This window comes from Vicugna pacos, chromosome 5 (assembly GCF_048564905.1).
Source record: "Vicugna pacos chromosome 5, VicPac4, whole genome shotgun sequence".
NCBI lineage: Eukaryota > Metazoa > Chordata > Mammalia > Artiodactyla > Camelidae > Vicugna > Vicugna pacos.
In genome coordinates, this window is record NC_132991.1 from 42,411,336 (window position 1) to 42,427,784 (window position 16,449).

The 16,449-nt window shown below is 37.7% G+C and overlaps 1 protein-coding gene across 2 annotated transcripts; it reads left to right on the forward strand.

Annotated features, from left to right (window-relative positions):
* The first annotated feature begins 8,990 nt into the window (after nt 1–8,990).
* On the forward strand, nt 8,991–15,994 carry G6PC2 (glucose-6-phosphatase catalytic subunit 2). 2 transcript variants are annotated; one of them, XM_006201107.3, is made up of 5 exons: nt 8,991–9,298; nt 9,875–9,984; nt 12,175–12,286; nt 14,518–14,633; nt 15,431–15,994. In XM_006201107.3, the coding sequence occupies exons 1-5, from the start codon at nt 9,081–9,083 to the stop codon at nt 15,940–15,942; spliced, it is 1,068 nt and encodes a 355-aa protein (XP_006201169.2). In that variant the 5' UTR covers nt 8,991–9,080; the 3' UTR covers nt 15,943–15,994. The 2 variants fall into 2 exon arrangements, with proteins under 2 accessions (XP_006201169.2, XP_072818202.1); XM_072962101.1 differs by lacking the exon at nt 14,518–14,633 and having other exon boundaries at nt 9,081–9,298; nt 15,431–15,455.
* Nucleotides 15,995–16,449: the final 455 nt, after the last annotated feature.

The following is a 16,449-nucleotide window of genomic DNA, read 5'->3' on the forward strand; positions in this document are numbered from 1 at the left end:
TCTACTCTGCGTCATTTGCTAAATGTGACTGTGGGCTAGTTACTTGATCTCTTGAATCTCAGTTTCCTTTTCTGTAGAGTGAGGGTAATAATAATATTAGTATCTTCTTCATATACCCAATGTGAAGACTAAAAAAGATAATAAATGCAAATGCCTTGGACTAAGTCCTTATAATGTAAGTACTCAAAGTGGTTTCTTGTTTTATGATTTATATCCTACCTACTTTCCTATACAATAGGTTGTCATATTAAAACATACAAATAAGAATTTAAATAGAATAAATCTAAGTTAGCAAAGAAATAGAGAAATCGTTGCAATAAGCACTAACTTTAGCTAAGGCCCCCAGTACAAGACAATCACACTACTTGTAGAATCCTGACTTTAAGGAAATATACATTCTGCTATGTCTTGATAAATACAGAATATACCTCTTCCACCCCAACTCAAACTGAATTAATTAATCAGTTAGGTAAGGTTATTCAGTGTTATCCATTTAATAATTTGCCAATGTCTCACGAATACAACTTCAGCTTCAGCATAATGGATGCTAAATTTTTAACAATAACCAGAAAACAGTTTCAGTAATTTCTTTAGGCTATTACTAGTTCAAAATAATACATTCTTTTCTCAGCTTGCAGTAATGCTCAGACCATCTCTCTAATGCATTTCTGATGGAATCTGGATGCACATGACTGACCCACGAGCAAGATGGAAGAAGCCCTCAAGAGCAAGGCTTTGAGATATTCAGGATTGACACAAGGCTGCAACTACATCTCCTAGACTAAGATGAACATTTTGTAGCTGACTCATATTTCTGCCCTCTTTAGTGGACTATTTTTCTTAGATTGATTCTAGTTATGAGTGAGCAGAAACATCCAGAAGGTCCTCACATAAGCAAATTCGTTATTATACATATACACACATCCTCTTGATTCTGTTTCTCTGAAGCACCCTCATATATACATATATACATTTTGTTTCTCATTCCTCTATTGATGGACATCGTTGTTGCTTCCACCTTTTGGTTATTGTGAAAAATGCTCCTATGAACATGGGTGTACAAGGAATATTCAGTTTTTTATTTATCATAATTAAATTTTGGTCTCATTGTTGTGGGCAGAATAGTTGATGCCACTAAGCTAATGTACCTACACTAATGGGAAGTTTTACACTTTCTACCTCTTCACTAGTCCCTTCTCTGATTCCTCTTCTCTTCCCTAATCCCTAAATTTAGATGCTTCCCAAAGTCCTTGACTCTCTTTTCCCACCAAATTATTCCCCCGCGGCATCTCCTCCCATCTCACGCAGATATCTCTAGGACTCATCCTGTCGTGCCCAGTTTTCTGCATTTCAGTCACATTTTTCTAGCTCTCTTCTGGTCATATTACAAAGGTGCCCCACTGGCAATATTTCAAAAGAAAAACTGATCATTTTCCTGTTAACTATTCCCTTTCTTTTCATAGCACTGGTTTTCTCCCAGTCCTCAAGTTTAGGCTCTTACAGTCTTTCATGACTCCTTCATAGTTAACTGGTTGCCAACACCTACAGATGCCACCACCCACCACCTCCCCCTGTTTCCTATCTTCTAGATCTCTATTCAGGCCTTTACTACCTGGTCCTTACCTTCAGACTCTTGCCTTCCCAATCTGTTTTGCCAAACATTGCCACAATAATATTCTCAAAGTGCACTTTCATCATATTATTTCCCTGCTCAAAACACTTTCAGTGTTCCTTCATTACCTTAAAAATATAGCCTATACTCCTTCAAGGCCTTCAAGTCAAATCACTGAATGACTTGCTCTCAAGTTACCATTTTACCCTTATTGTTCAATTGTTTACTTCATATTTTAGTAGAAATCAACAATCAGCCCTGCACTTCTTTGGTTTAACTTTGCTCATACGGTTCCTAGTTTTTGAAAATTTTTATCATGAAGAATTTCTAACATACACAAAAGTAGATAAAATGGTATAATGAATCTCTCATATACCCATCACTGGGCTCCAGCTACCATCAATCCCTAGCCAACCCAGCTTTATCCACACCCCATCTACTTCCCCAGACAACATGTTATTTCACCCACAAATATCTTGGTATGCCTTTCTAAAAGATAAGGACTTGTTTTAACAAAACCACACCACCACTAGCACACTAAAAACATTAACATTAACATAAACATATTGCATTAAAACCAGTTTAAAAATACAATTTTGACATTTATAAGACAAATGAAAATTGTAACAATTTTCAAATTTCGAATTGTCTCATCGATGTCAAACATGGGTATTTTTTTTTTACAGTTTTTAAATGCAACATATTTCAAATGGAATACATTTCTCCATTTCATCGTGCCATTTTGCATTTCTAAATTCTACCTATCTATCAAGGCTCAGTCACTGCCACCTCCAGAAGGGCTCCACTGATCTCATAAACTGAAAGTTAAACCTGCTCTTCCTCTCTTCCTCTCTTCCGCTTTCTCTATCTCTGAGCCCCTAAGGGCACAGTAGTGTGTTATTTACATAAATATCTTCCTTACGAGATCACAAACTCCTTGAGGTGTGAGTTACCCCTGTCCTGCCTGCTACATGTAAAAATCATGTCTTACTCCACTAAAGTGTGCTTCTCAAAAGTGTGGTTTCCCCACCCAACAGAATCATGCTCATCTAGGAATCTGTTAAAAATGCAAATTCTCAGACTGATCTCCATTCCTGCTGAATTAAAAAGCCTAGATATGGGTCCCAGTAATCAAGTCTTCCAGATGATTCTCATGCACACTAAATTTAAGAATACACATAGTAGGAATTCTTTAGGCCATCTATAAAATATAAACCCAGCTGTATCTTCACTCTGCTATGAAGAAAATGAGTAATACTGCCCAATGGGCAACTCTGTTGGGTCCTGTGGTGACCCAAGAAAAAGTTTATGGATGTATATAGGTTTGTTCATTTCCAGAGAAAAATGTATAATGAGACAAATGGAGGGGGTACCTGGAATAGTAGCTGGGTCACTTATAATAGTGTCATTATGCGATGCCAATTCTGCTGGATGCTAGTCAGAGTGGAGGTAATTATTTTCCAAAAGTCACTAGGGTATAAACTTGGTCTGAAATAAATCCATTTTACATTGCAAGGTGACACTGGAGAGATCTCAAATATAATTTATTTTAGAGAAGGCAGATAAGTTTGTGGTAAAAGGATAATGACCATGCACAGAGACATTAAAGGTCAGTGTCTCCAAAATAAATTTTTGTTTACTGCCACAGCACCAGTGACACAAGCTAAAGTCAAATATCTCTGAATGATGTCAAATTGCAGTGAGTGTTATAACTCACAGATGAATGGCTCATGTTATAAGAATATATCTTGTGGTGATATAATATTTGGCATGGCAAAGTATATTGAAGCAAATCTAGCCTCTGTCCTACAGGTTGCAATCCAAGTAAAACAGGCAGGATTTACTGCAAATCAAAACTTTAGGAAAAGCTAAATGAATCAGAATAAGAAAGTTCTGGAAAGAACTGGAATCATTCCATTATTGGAATTAAGTATAAAAGAAGGCAACAGTACAGGGTTTTGAGACTGGCTATAGTGTTAAAAGATTTTTTTTAAGTCATTAAGAGGAAAGAAGTCACTAGGACAACAAATTATGCCAAGGAGACTGGAGTACTGAATATAACTCTGAAGAGACACAAGAAATGAGGGGCCCTGGGCACAAGCACCATGGACAGTGAGTGGATGAGATCCCAGTGAACCTTAGGCTATACTTCACTTATCTTCTTAAGAAAAAGAATATACAATTAGTGTAATTACAACTCTCGGCAGCTCTCAGCAATAACCTACCATGGCAGAGGCCGATGCAAGCTTCTGCAACATCATGGGAAATCAGCCCCTCCATGGGCTCATGCCAGGGACTGTGCTGGGGGCTGGTGCACACGGCAAACATCATCTTTTATTTTATGGAACTTGGACTGTGGCGCAGGTGAGAGAGATTAAACACATAAGCTCAAAACAAATATACAATCACAAATTGTAATTAAATTCCTGTTACGGGCTGAATTGCATCCTCTGAAATTCATCTGTTGAAGTCCTAACTCAGGACTTCAGAATGTGACTATTTGGAGTTAGGGTCTTTAAAGAGGTAACTAAGTTAAAATGAGGTCATTAGGGTGGGCCTTAATGCCATATGACTGGTGTCCTTATAAAAGGACAGTAGGACATATTTATATAGAAGAAAGACCCTGTGAGGACACAGGGAGACCATGCCACCTGCAAGCCAAGGAGAGAGGCTGCGGAAAAAATCATCCCTGCTGACACCTTCCTCTCGGACTTGTAGCCTACAGGTTTAGAAACTAAATTTCTGTTATTTAAGCCACTCAATCTGGTACTTCATATGTCAGCCCCTGCAGACTAACACAGTCCCTAAAAAAGAATGTTGGAGAGAAAGGTGTCACGAGCGTGGTGAGGGAGCTGGTCAGAGACGACAGCTCTGAGGAAGTGGATATAAACTAAGATATTAAAAGATTAAACATCATGAACTATGCCAGATAAACAGTTTAGTAGGTCCTTTAAACAGCAAAACAAATCAAGGTGCTTTTGCTTTGGTTAATTATTCCACAGTCTATAGAACCAGAGAGTCCTCAGGAGACAGTGAGTCTTTCCAAATTATCCACCTAAGATGAAAAACTAATGTGCATGGAAAAATGCTCAATATCACTACTTATCAGAGAAATGCTAATCAAAACTACAATGAGGTATCACCTCACACCACTCAGAATGGCCGTCATTTGAAAGTCCACAAACGACAAATTCTGGAGAGGGTTGGTGGGAATGTAGTTTGGTGCAGCCGTTACAGAAAACAGTATGGCGATTCCTCAAAAGACTAAAAATAGATTACCATATGATCCAGCAATCCCATTCCTGGGCATATATCCAGATGGAACTCTAATTTGAAAGGAAACATGCACCCCAGTGTTCATAGCAGCACTATTTACAATAGCCAAGACATGGGGAACAACCTAAATGTCCATCGACAGATGAGCAGGTAAAGAAGCTGTGGTATATACAATGGAATACTACTCAGCCATAAAAAAGAATGAAATAATGCCATTTGCAACAACATGGATGGATCTAGAGATTGTCATACTAAGTGAAGTAAGGCAGGAAGAGAAAGAAAAATACCACATGATATCACTTATATGTGGAATCTAAAGAAATGCTACAAGCTTATTTACAAAACAGAAACAGACTCACAGACATAGAAAACAAACTTATGGTTATCAGGAGAAAAGGGGGGCAGGCTGGAGGGATAAAATGGGAGTTTGGGATTTGCAAATATTAACTACTATATATAAAATAAACAACAAAGTACTACTGTGTAGCATGGGGAACTATATTCAATACCTTATAATGGCCTATAATGAAAAAGAATATGAAAAGGAATATATATATATGTATAACTGAATCACTATGCTGTGAAACTAGCACAACTTGTAAACCGACTATACTTCAATTAAAAAAAAGACCAATAAAAGCTAATATGCAGCCAACTTCATCACAGTCCACAGACTCTGAAGTACTGAATGAGCAAGAAGTTGAATTTTTAACTGTAAGACAGAACATATTTGGTATCATTCACACCTCGATTTAAGGACAAGACGTTTCTGAAGAAAATGAATACGATGAAATATGTAACTCAAACACTTCTTAGAAAAAGAATAAAGCAAAGTAATGTCCTTTCTCATGGTTCATTAAAGAAATTATGGAAATTATAGAATCTAAATATGCAAAAACAAAAAAGCCTGGAGCACAGACTCTGATTAGTCAAGGCTAATGCTTCATAGAAGAGCGATATACCTGAATAAATTGATTTGTCCTTGGCAAGCAAGTGTACATCCTCACTTCAAATCAGTGAATAATAAGAATTATAGAATCACAGGATAGGAAAGGGATTATCTTATTTCTTGGTGGGATGCCACATAAATTACTTCTAACATGTGCATATTCAGTTTGTCTTGTGAAAGACCGAATGTACAAACGGACAGTGGCCAGATGAAATGTGACAACAGAACTCAGATCCACAACCTCCAGAGCAAAATGCCCAGAATGGTCAGGACTTGGTCAGTAACTGCCAGCTTCCCTATTTTTCGCACCTGCCTTCAACTCAGGATCAACCAAAGAAAGGCAAATATGTTTCCCAAACTCATCACATAAGATGCTCTGCTTCTAGTTAACCCACCTCCAGCTTGCCCACGCCAACAACCTCTTATCAGAACATATATGAGGCCCTCCTTTTCACTAAAAAGTATCTCCACTCCTGTACCCACTTTTGAGTTATTTCAGATGCATGAGATGGTGGCTGACTCAAGTTCAGAGGAAATAACCTCCATCTGTTCTCATTTGGGTAGCTTTAACTTCTTTCCATATTTGACTGTCCCCAGAGAAACAAACATGTGCTAGGCCCCAGGGCCAACAGCAGAGGAGGGAAACAGAGCCACCTTCAAGCTCCAAAGTGCCCACCTTTGTGCCACTTCGTATTTCCTCTAGAAAAGATGTCAGCAACTGGGAAGTTAACAGCAGCCACTGAATCCCCATAACAACTGTGTCCAGCTGTCAAACGATGGAATAACCCAGCCAACAGAAGTGCAAAGTGGTGATTGTCTCTGTGAAGTTCTAGTCATCTGGCAGCTGGCCAGATGTGCCTCACTATCAACCAATTAACTGTGACACAGGTAAACTGGAGGTCCAGGTGGTTGAACGCATGAGACACAAACTGGTTATAGCATCAGCTCTTATTTACTTTGCAGCTGTTTTAAATCTCATCAATGTTGGCCTTGAGCAGCCCAGACACAGCTTAGACTAAGGAGCGGCACTGCTCTGAAAATAAAATTTAATCTCCAAACAGGGCTCCCACACTAAAGAAATGACCTGGGGCAGGTTACTTGTCCATGTCCTCATCACTAACGTGAAAATTACTAGACCTCAGTGAAATTAAAATTGGATAAGGAGATAGAGTATTTTTAAAGGTACATAAACAGAAGAGCATAAATGCAAGATATTCTAAAGCACAACTGAGTTTTCAGCACAATTAATTTTACCCTGACCCACACATCACTCGGGAAAGATTAGCACATGAGTGGGAGAACGAGGGTGAGTATAATTCACGGGTTGCCTAAGGGAAGAGCGAAATGTGGGGAGAGCCAGTGCTGCCTGACTACTTCCTGGTTCTCCTCTCACTGAAATAAGAATGATAAAGGAGACTGGTAAGGCTCTCACCATAGACAAACATGAATATTCATTTCCTGGAAGCCATTTAAAGTCACTTTGTGAAAAATGGCCTGCGATTCCACTTCGTGATGGTCAGACCGGAGTTCTCATCCCCAGAAACCAGGCTGTATGTTAAGCCCCTTCCAGGTCGGCATCACAGAAAACTCAGTGAGGAAAGCTGCCAGTACTATATCCTGGTTTATGAGACGTGCATTTCAATTACCACTGTTGTTTCACTTCTTTTGGAGATTAGGGTTCTCTTTAATTCGAGAGACATTCTCTGAAGTCTTGACAACAAGATAGATCACTTAGTGCAAAAATCAAAGTTAACAGGAAAATCTAGTTATATCCAATAATTTATATATTAAGTATCATTGAAGCTTTGTTCAGGTTGACTTTTAATAGAGACTCAAGACTGAAAGGAGAACAGGTAATGGATGAATTCCTTTATCACAATGATTCTCAACCCTGACTATGCGTTGAAATCACTTGGAAAAGGTATTTTTTAAATGTCAATGCCTGGATCCCATTACCAGAAATTTAGTTTACTTGGGGTAGGACAAAGGCATGGCATTTTTAAAAGCACCCCAAAAGATTTTAATGATCAAAACACTTCCTCTAGGAGAAGCAACAGGGCCTGGGGAGGTGCCTGTAGACACTGGCTCCCCATAAGAAAGTGGTGGTAAATGACTGGGCAAGACTCCCTGTCCTGAAGGGAAGTTCAAAGTGATACCTGTAGGCCGTGGAGAAGGCGGCTAGGTGGCCACGATTAGCAAAAACAACAATCTAGATGGTAAAGTAACAAAGACATACCTACCTCCACCCTCCACCACCTGGTTAGACTTACTTGCTTTCACAGGAACCTTCGCAGACAAAATTTAGCTCTCTAAAATCCAGCATCTCATTTCTGACTTGGATTCTTTGTTCTTTTTGAGCCACCCCTCTGTTTATTCCCAATCTACCTGTTTGCTTGAGAGCGTCCCCCATACTTCTACTGAACACTCTGTTTTCAGCAAACCATTTTCCTGATTGGTCAAAAGCCCTTTGAAATCTATCTTTCTGTCACATGAGCAACTCCTCAATGAAGTCAATAAAAATATGCCTCACTCCTAACACAGTTCTACTATCCAGTGATCTCTATCTCTGCTTTCTGGCCTCGCAGTCAAAAAGCAAAACGTTTCCTTCCAGATTTCATCAATTTTGGTGTATTTCCTTCCCTGTTTTATATAGATCATATCATTCTCTTTGCTAATAAAGAAATACCAAAATATTTTTATTTAAAAGTCTGCAATCAGAAAATAATCTGTCATATCACATACATTTTTCATGCACAGATATTTACTCATCCATTTTCCTGAAAGAGCCAATAAAATAGCCAAAGAACCATAGCCTATTTTAAATTAAAATGCATGGCTTTAAGGGCTATTTGACATGCAGTAATTATTTGTGTAATCTTCTAGCCAGGCGTAGAAATTGCTGTTTCTGCCCTTGAGGGAAATGAACTGTGCAAAAAATTTCAAGCAAACATAATCCAACTGTTCACACAAAAGAGAGGTTGCATAAGAAATTCATTGTGTCTCTACCCAAATTTCCCCTCGACTTGCCACAGATCAGCATGTACTTCACCTGTCTGGCACCAATTAAAATCATAAATGGATGAGTTTTCAGCAGAGGAGAGCTGACATGCTCTCTCCACAGATGGTCAGCATCACATGTCACAGTAATGGCTGGACATGCCAAGAGGATTCTGTATAAAAACGGAGCAAGTCAGAGCACTTCAGCTCCAACTGTTCTATGTTTAGAACTGCTTCTCTTTCAAGATGGATTTCCTTCATAGGAATGGCGTGCTACTTATTCAGCATTTGCAGAAGGACTACCGAGCTTACTACAATTTTCTAAATTTTATGTCCAATGTTGGAGATCCCCGGAATATATTTTCTATTTATTTTCCACTTTGGTTTCAACTTAATCAGACAGTTGGAACCAAGATGATATGGGTAGCAGTCATTGGGGACTGGTTCAATCTTATTTTTAAATGGTAAGCTTTCTGTTTTACTTCATTTTTCTTAAAGCTTATTCTTAAATTTGTAGCTTTGGCTTAATGATCACATTTCAGGTATGCGTAGTTTTACTTGGAAAATCTTTCAAATGTATCAGTTAACTTGAAACACCTATTCATAAACAGAATTTATAGAAAAGCATGGGAATGTATACTTTATCTGACTTACAAGTAAATTTCAAAAGCCTATGACACCTATTATGTGATTAACCAAAAAGTGAGTTAAATGAACAGCACCATAATGAATAGACTGATAATTCCAGGGACCACTTTGATATTTCCAGTCTAAGTATCCAAAGAACCCAGAGTATTTTCCCCTGCAAGGAAAATAGGAAACTTTTATTGGAAACTAGGATGCCCAAATCCCAAATGACTGTGTCTTCCTTTATAACAAGAGACAGACCAGAACTCAAGTCCTTTCAAGGTCTCTAAATCATGAGTTTCCCCATCAACGCTCTGCTTGAGTCATTTTTATAGGAGAAAATAGCGAGTCTTCAATTATGTAATAGTTGTGTATTTAAATATATATACATTTTTGTATTTCTTTAAATACAGGATATTATTTGGTCATCGGCCTTACTGGTGGGTCCAAGAAACTCAGATTTACCCAAATCACTCAAATCCATGCCTTGAACAATTCCCCACTACTTGTGAAACAGGTCCAGGTAAGCAACTATAGAAGCCTCGGGTTACTAAACATATTCTAACAGAGAACCGTTGTGTATGATTATTGTCTAATAACTGTATGATATTATAGAGGATATTCAGGAAAATGTCCTGGGTGAGGATGCTAAAAGTTCATAAACAGAAAAATTGTTAGTGGATAAGAAAATTTCATTTGTTTCTTTGTAAAGGGGTAAGTTAACAGAATACTCCCCAAGAGATTTTATATTTGGATTTTGGGGAAGACTGTCATGGTTTGATACTACAATAAACAAACAAAAAAAAAGTAGCTAGAACAAATTCTCAAAGAACTATATTAAAATCCTAGAAATGTTGTTTTATCTGCTGCTGAGCAACTTTCAAAGTCATTATCTGAGAATCACAAATCACATGAATGAGGAGAGAATAGACAGTTTCTGAAAGAAAGGTAAGGGCTTCTTGGTATTACTATTGCCTGTAGAAATTATCTCTAATTTTAAAATTGTTTCTTTAAAATTTCTTCTTTCTCTTTTTTCTCTATATAAGTATACTTCTTGGACCACTTTCTTTTTTATTATAAGTAAGATTCTGTATGTGTGTAAAATCTTTACTATGGAAACTGAGTTTAAGATTATAAAAAAGGTTTTAAAAGTATATGTATAAAGGTAACTTACATGTTGTTTTAATTTGTAAGACTGTTACTCTGTGCCTCACCACAATTTGTTACATAGCCTAAAATTCTTGGCATTTAACATCCTGAGACTAACCCTGAGTACAGTGAATGTGTTCCTAGTAAGTTTTCTGAATATCTTTACTTTTGCTTACATAAAAGTATACATCTGTTGCAGTACCTATCACAGAATACTATAATTAATTCTTTTTATGTATTTTAAAAATTGAAGTATAGTCAGTTTACAATGTTGTGTCAATTTCTGGTGTACAGCACAATGCTTCAGTCATATAGGAACATACATATATTTGTTTTAATATTCTTTATCACCATATGTTACTACAAGATATTGAATATAGTTCCCTGTGCTATACAGTATAAACCTGCTGTTTATCTAAATTAATTCCTTAATATCTGACTCCTCCAATAGACTGTATATTCCATCAGGTTAGGGATGGTGTGTATTTCATCTTTGTGAAACCAGAGTGGGATGGATGGATGGATGGATGGATGGATAGATAACCTTTGAGATAATTGAAATGCTACTTTGGTTTATTCTAGCACTTCCCAGCATGTTCTGTCTTATGAGACATTTTCTGAGGAAAAAACAAATTACATTCTACATTCACTCCTTGAAGATTTACAACTCCATAAGCCTATAAAAGGCTCTGAAAATTCTTCTATAAGAAGTAGATTTGAAAGAAATAGAGCTGTAAGAAATAGATTTGTCTTTGTTTAACTTAGTGTTTTTCAAAAAGAGACTGCTGTTTAACCTGAATGAATCTCTACTTGGTAAAAATTCAGAAAGAAAAGCAAGTAATGTGACTAAAAGAAAAAAAAAAATCAAGCCGCATAGGAAAGACATCCTGGGAGTAGAAAGGCTACCTGTCTGCAGATGTCAGCCAGAACTGAGGCCCCTTTACAGCTTCCCCCATTCGTTCAATGACAAAGACGCCTATTGCAGCAGCCAGCCGCAAGGCAGATGTGGAGGTAGCTGCTAGTGCATAGCAGCCAATGGGTAAATCAGACATAGCAATGATATCCTTTACATGTGAGACTTTTCAGCCCAAGGAATATAAGCATACAATTGCTTCAAATTTCTCATCAATTAAAAACAATTAGATATGAAGACTGAGTAGGGATATGGCAGATTTTGAAGCAACAGCCTGAGTTCTTCATTAGCCTAGAACATTTTGATTTCCAGAATTCAATGAATTTGAATAACCTGGGGGGAAATTTTTGTTTTCCCGTTCTGGCGCTTGAGGATTGAACTGGTGGACTGCAAGCTGCTGGTACTGAAGATATGATGCTGAGGGGTCCAGAGCCCTTCTGGGGATAATTTTTTGAAATAGTGTTTTGAGGCTCAATTTGTCTCAATTTTCCTTATTTCTATCTATTTCTAAACATTACATATAGCCTGTGCCCTGCGGGTTTTTCTGAGTTATCTGTAATTTCATGACTAACATGCTGTTTTAGTGCCCATTTCTGACATGGACACTCTTATCAACCACCTTTCAAATGGATTGCCACTTTGTTGTTGCAGGAAGTCCATCTGGCCATGCAATGGGCTCATCCTGTGTCTGGTATGTCATGGTGACAGCTGCCCTGGGCCACATGGTCAATCAGATGGATAAGTTATCTACCACTCTGCACAGGTCAGTTTTGCTCCAACTTCTATAGCACTGGGTTATGATAGTTTTAAACACAGGAAATTTTTAAAAAATTCATTCGAAAGAGAATATATATATGTGTGTGTGTGTGTGTGTATAAAATGTATATATGTATAATGTATATATGTATACGTGTATATATAAACTGAATCGTTAAGCTGAACACCAGAAACTAACACACTGTAAATCAACTATACATTAATTCAAAATTTTCATTTTAATATATTTTTAGTTGTTGAAATGTGTTTATTTGATTCTATCACACCCAAAATAGCAAAATAAATAGAAAATTAATATTTTGCTTTAAGATAATATTCTAATTAGTTCACAGCTATTGCCACATTATAGAGTTGGAAATGTTTAATTGATTAATGACTTGCTAAATGTGCCTTTCAGTTTCCATAATATAATAATCAGTTTGGGAGCACATAAATAAGTCATCTAAAGTTATAGAAAGAAGTATTTTTGCACGCATGTTCCCTTGCTTTAAGATTAACTAACATTGTAAATGGACTATACGTCAAAAAAAAAGATTAACTAGAAATTGAACTTAAAATTTTTTAAATTTAATTTAACTGCTTTAAGACTAACTAGAATGATGAGAGGTATTATTCCCCTTGAACACATCAGTTACTTGAGTATAACTATGCTTCCTTCTTTGAATAGCCAATGATTTTGATATCAATAACATATATTCTAGCTTTCAAGACTGTGCAACCTTTTTAATTAAAAACATTCTAGAGGCAAACTTAAATTTGAATGTTAATAGATTTAATGTTAGTAGATTAATAATGTTCAGAAAGACCTAGAACTTGAAGATTATTCAAAATTTCTGTAGGAATTGGGCTGTTTCCTTCCTTTCTTTCCTGAAATACTTTATCATTAAAACAATTCTAACTTTAATCATAAATTATTAGGTTCCTTGAGATGTCAGTTAATTGCATAAAAAATACTACAGCACATACCATTATACAAAAGTTCTTAAAAAATTTCTAAGGTTCATTGCCTATTCCACTTTTCAGAGTAATATTGGGTAATATAAGAAGCAAATGATCAAAGAAATTTGGACATCTTTAAAGTTCATTCTAATGAGACAGTGACCTGTATGCCTTAATGTCTTCATTATCCAACCCAAACCAACAATGGTAGAAAGTTGTGTAATTTAAAGAAATTAGTATTTTCTATCCATAGATAATTTTTCAAAGTAGTTTAGATAAGCCTTACCTTTTCTTGTAGTTCATTTTCTCCTCCATTTCCCAAACCTGGAACAATATTTGCTTCTTCTAAAAAAAATTATCTTAACAATTTGATTCATATAACTGCAATATTTCATTCATCCATCAAAATGTATTGAGTGCCTACACCTTATCTTACTGTTACCAAATCCTGCTTCCATATGGATAACCCCTGCTTACCACCTCTTTGAAGCAAAGAAAGTACTTCCTCTTCCTCTCATTTCTATTCTTTAATCTTTCAATAACCACAATTTGGTCCAATTATCAGAAACAAATCATTCAGAACCCTCAAGAATTTCTAGAATGTATTACTGCTATTTCTTTTTTAATTAAAATAATTGGCATCACTTGGATTTTAATGTTTTTATAAGTTTTCTATGCATTGCTGCTTCTGATCCAAAGCATATTAGGTCAATTTTCTGTCCCTTATTTTCTAACATGTCAAAAAATAAGGAGCCAGGACTCTTGAGAGTCTCTGAAATTAAACCCTGCCCTTGATGGAATGCTTGTCTGCTTTTCATCAGAGTGGCAGCTGCCTCTCCAGTGGGTTTTCTTCAAGCAACGAAAGTTTGAGAGAGGAAAGAGGAAGCACATATGAGATGAAATAAAAATATACAGAATTCATTCTTGATCATTGTGGATATTAGTAATTTCCCTAAACTTGAATTTCCCCTACTACATTAAAATCATTATCAGGATGTCAATTTGACTTCTTTTTATAGCATTTACTAAAATCTCAGGGTATAGCACTGGTCAAGTTTAATGCATTGATAACTAGAAACCTCTGTTAAAGTTTTTCAAATCCTATGGAGTACACAGAAACATTAAAAAAACAAACTTCTAGAATCATAATGTTATGTCACAGCTAGAAGATTCCTCTGAGAAATCACCTGGTGTCACATTCATGCCAACCACCCCTCCATTTTAATGAGTGATACAATTTCTTTGCTTTTTACACTTGTATCTATTCTTCCATCGTAGACTGACCTGGTCATTTCTTTGGAGTCTTTTTTGGTTGATTCAAATCAGTGTCTGCATCTCCAGAGTATTCATAGCAACACATTTTCCTCATCAAGTTATTCTTGGAGTAATTGGTGGTAAATATGATCACTTACCTTTACTTGTGTCATTGGAAAACTTTAGTATCATTTGTTTTATGTTGTCAGATTCTCCCTGCCAATCAGTTCCCCAATCTCAGGTAATTCTACCAAGCCATTGATTCTTAATGCTACCCTGGGAGCTTAAGTGGTTCCACACACCTCTCAAATTCTCCACGTACACAATGGGGCACTCTCACTCAACAGTACAAACGTGTAACGTTACTCTTAGTGAGATGGGTCTCTCTGAAGCGGCTAGAGCTGAGCCCAACTCCCAAACCACCACTTAGGACAGCATGCCTGTGTCTTGGTTTGGGGGACTTAATGGCCTTCCAACCTGCATACCATAGCACTCTCTCTGAAACACCTGAATTGATTGTTACCTGACTATGGACTTCATTCAACAGCTGCTTTGTATTTCCAAAGCAGCATTCACTGTGATTGAGTTTCAGCTGTTCAGCCCTGTGTACCTTTCAAAGGCGCTCTAAGTTAATTGGTTATGACAATTGAAATGTTAATTGCAAGCACCTAGATCAGGATTCTGCCTATAGAGTTCTCACTCAGTGCCCTGGACTCCTGAAAGATCCCCTTGTGCTAATATGGGTGGTGAAAACACCATGGGGCAAGTGTGTGTTTTTAATTATTGCCCATAAAAAAAGGCTTTGGAAAATAGCTAGAACCTAGGTTTCTAAAGCCCTTTATCATTGAAAACTATGGCTAGATTCTTTAATGCAGAGAAAAATGACTCCCGCAGGGCTCAAGGGCACACGGTCATCCGCAGTGTCTCTAATTCCCAGGCATGCTTGTGGCAGAGGCCTCTGAACACACTCCAAGCATCCAATCAGCCAGCCTGAGCACATACCTGAAGACCAGCCTCTTCCTCTTCCTATTTGCACTTGGCCTTTACCTGCTTCTTGGACTGCTTGACATTGACTTGCTGTGGTCCGTGCCCATTGCCAAGAAGTGGTGTGCCAATCCCGACTGGATCCACATTGACACCACACCCTTTGCTGGACTCGTGAGAAACCTCGGGGTCCTCTTTGGCTTGGGCTTTGCAATTCACTCAGAGATGTTCCTGAGGAGCTGCCGAGGGGAAACCGGCTATGGGCTGAGCTTCCGGCTGCTCTGCGCGGGGGCCTCGTTGACCACGCTGCAGCTCTACCATTTCATCAAGATCCCAACCCACGCAGAGTATTTATTTTATGTGCTGTCTTTTTGTAAAAGTGCATCCATCCCACTGACTGTGGTTGCCTTCATTCCCTACTGTATGCATATTTTAATGAAACCAAGAGAAAAGAAGATTAATTAGACTTGTGCAGAGGGTTTGTGCCTTGTGGTCCCAGGATGACCCTCCTCCTCCATCCTCTGGTACAACCACAGAGCAGCGAGAGACTGGAGGCTTCCATTTGGAAGTCACAAAATGGAGGCCACAGCCCCAACCCACCCACATGTTTCGTTTGGCCTTCCCTGTGGGTCCCCGTCCCCCTTTTAAAATTAGTTTCCAACTTAAATGTTTTTAAATAAACCAAGATATTTGACCAAAAAAATCCGAATTTCTGTATTTTCTTGAAAAATCTGATTATATGGTAACACGAGGACTGCATTCCCACCTGGAGACAATCCACCGTTGCTGACTGTCCCCAATAGAAGACACGCACTCTCCATGCTGTCACAATTTTCAGAACCCCACAGGACCCCTAGTGTCAGATAACTGTATCATCTTAAATTCAGGCTGCTTCTGGCTCCTGTGAGCATTTCAATGGAAGTCAAATCTGAGCCCCTCAGTTTTGAGATAAGGAAATGGAGGTTTATTCAG

Excerpts from the sequence above, each read along its gene's own strand:
- G6PC2 (XM_006201107.3), top strand. The coding sequence starts at position 9,081 with ATGGATTTCCTTCATAGGAATGGCGTGCTACTTATTCAGCATTTGCAG. Across the intron at positions 9,299-9,874 it reads TTCAATCTTATTTTTAAATG|GATATTATTTGGTCATCGGC; the intron begins GTAAGCTTTCTG and ends CTTTAAATACAG. Across the intron at positions 14,634-15,430 it reads TATTCTTGGAGTAATTGGTG|GCATGCTTGTGGCAGAGGCC; the intron begins GTAAATATGATC and ends TCTAATTCCCAG.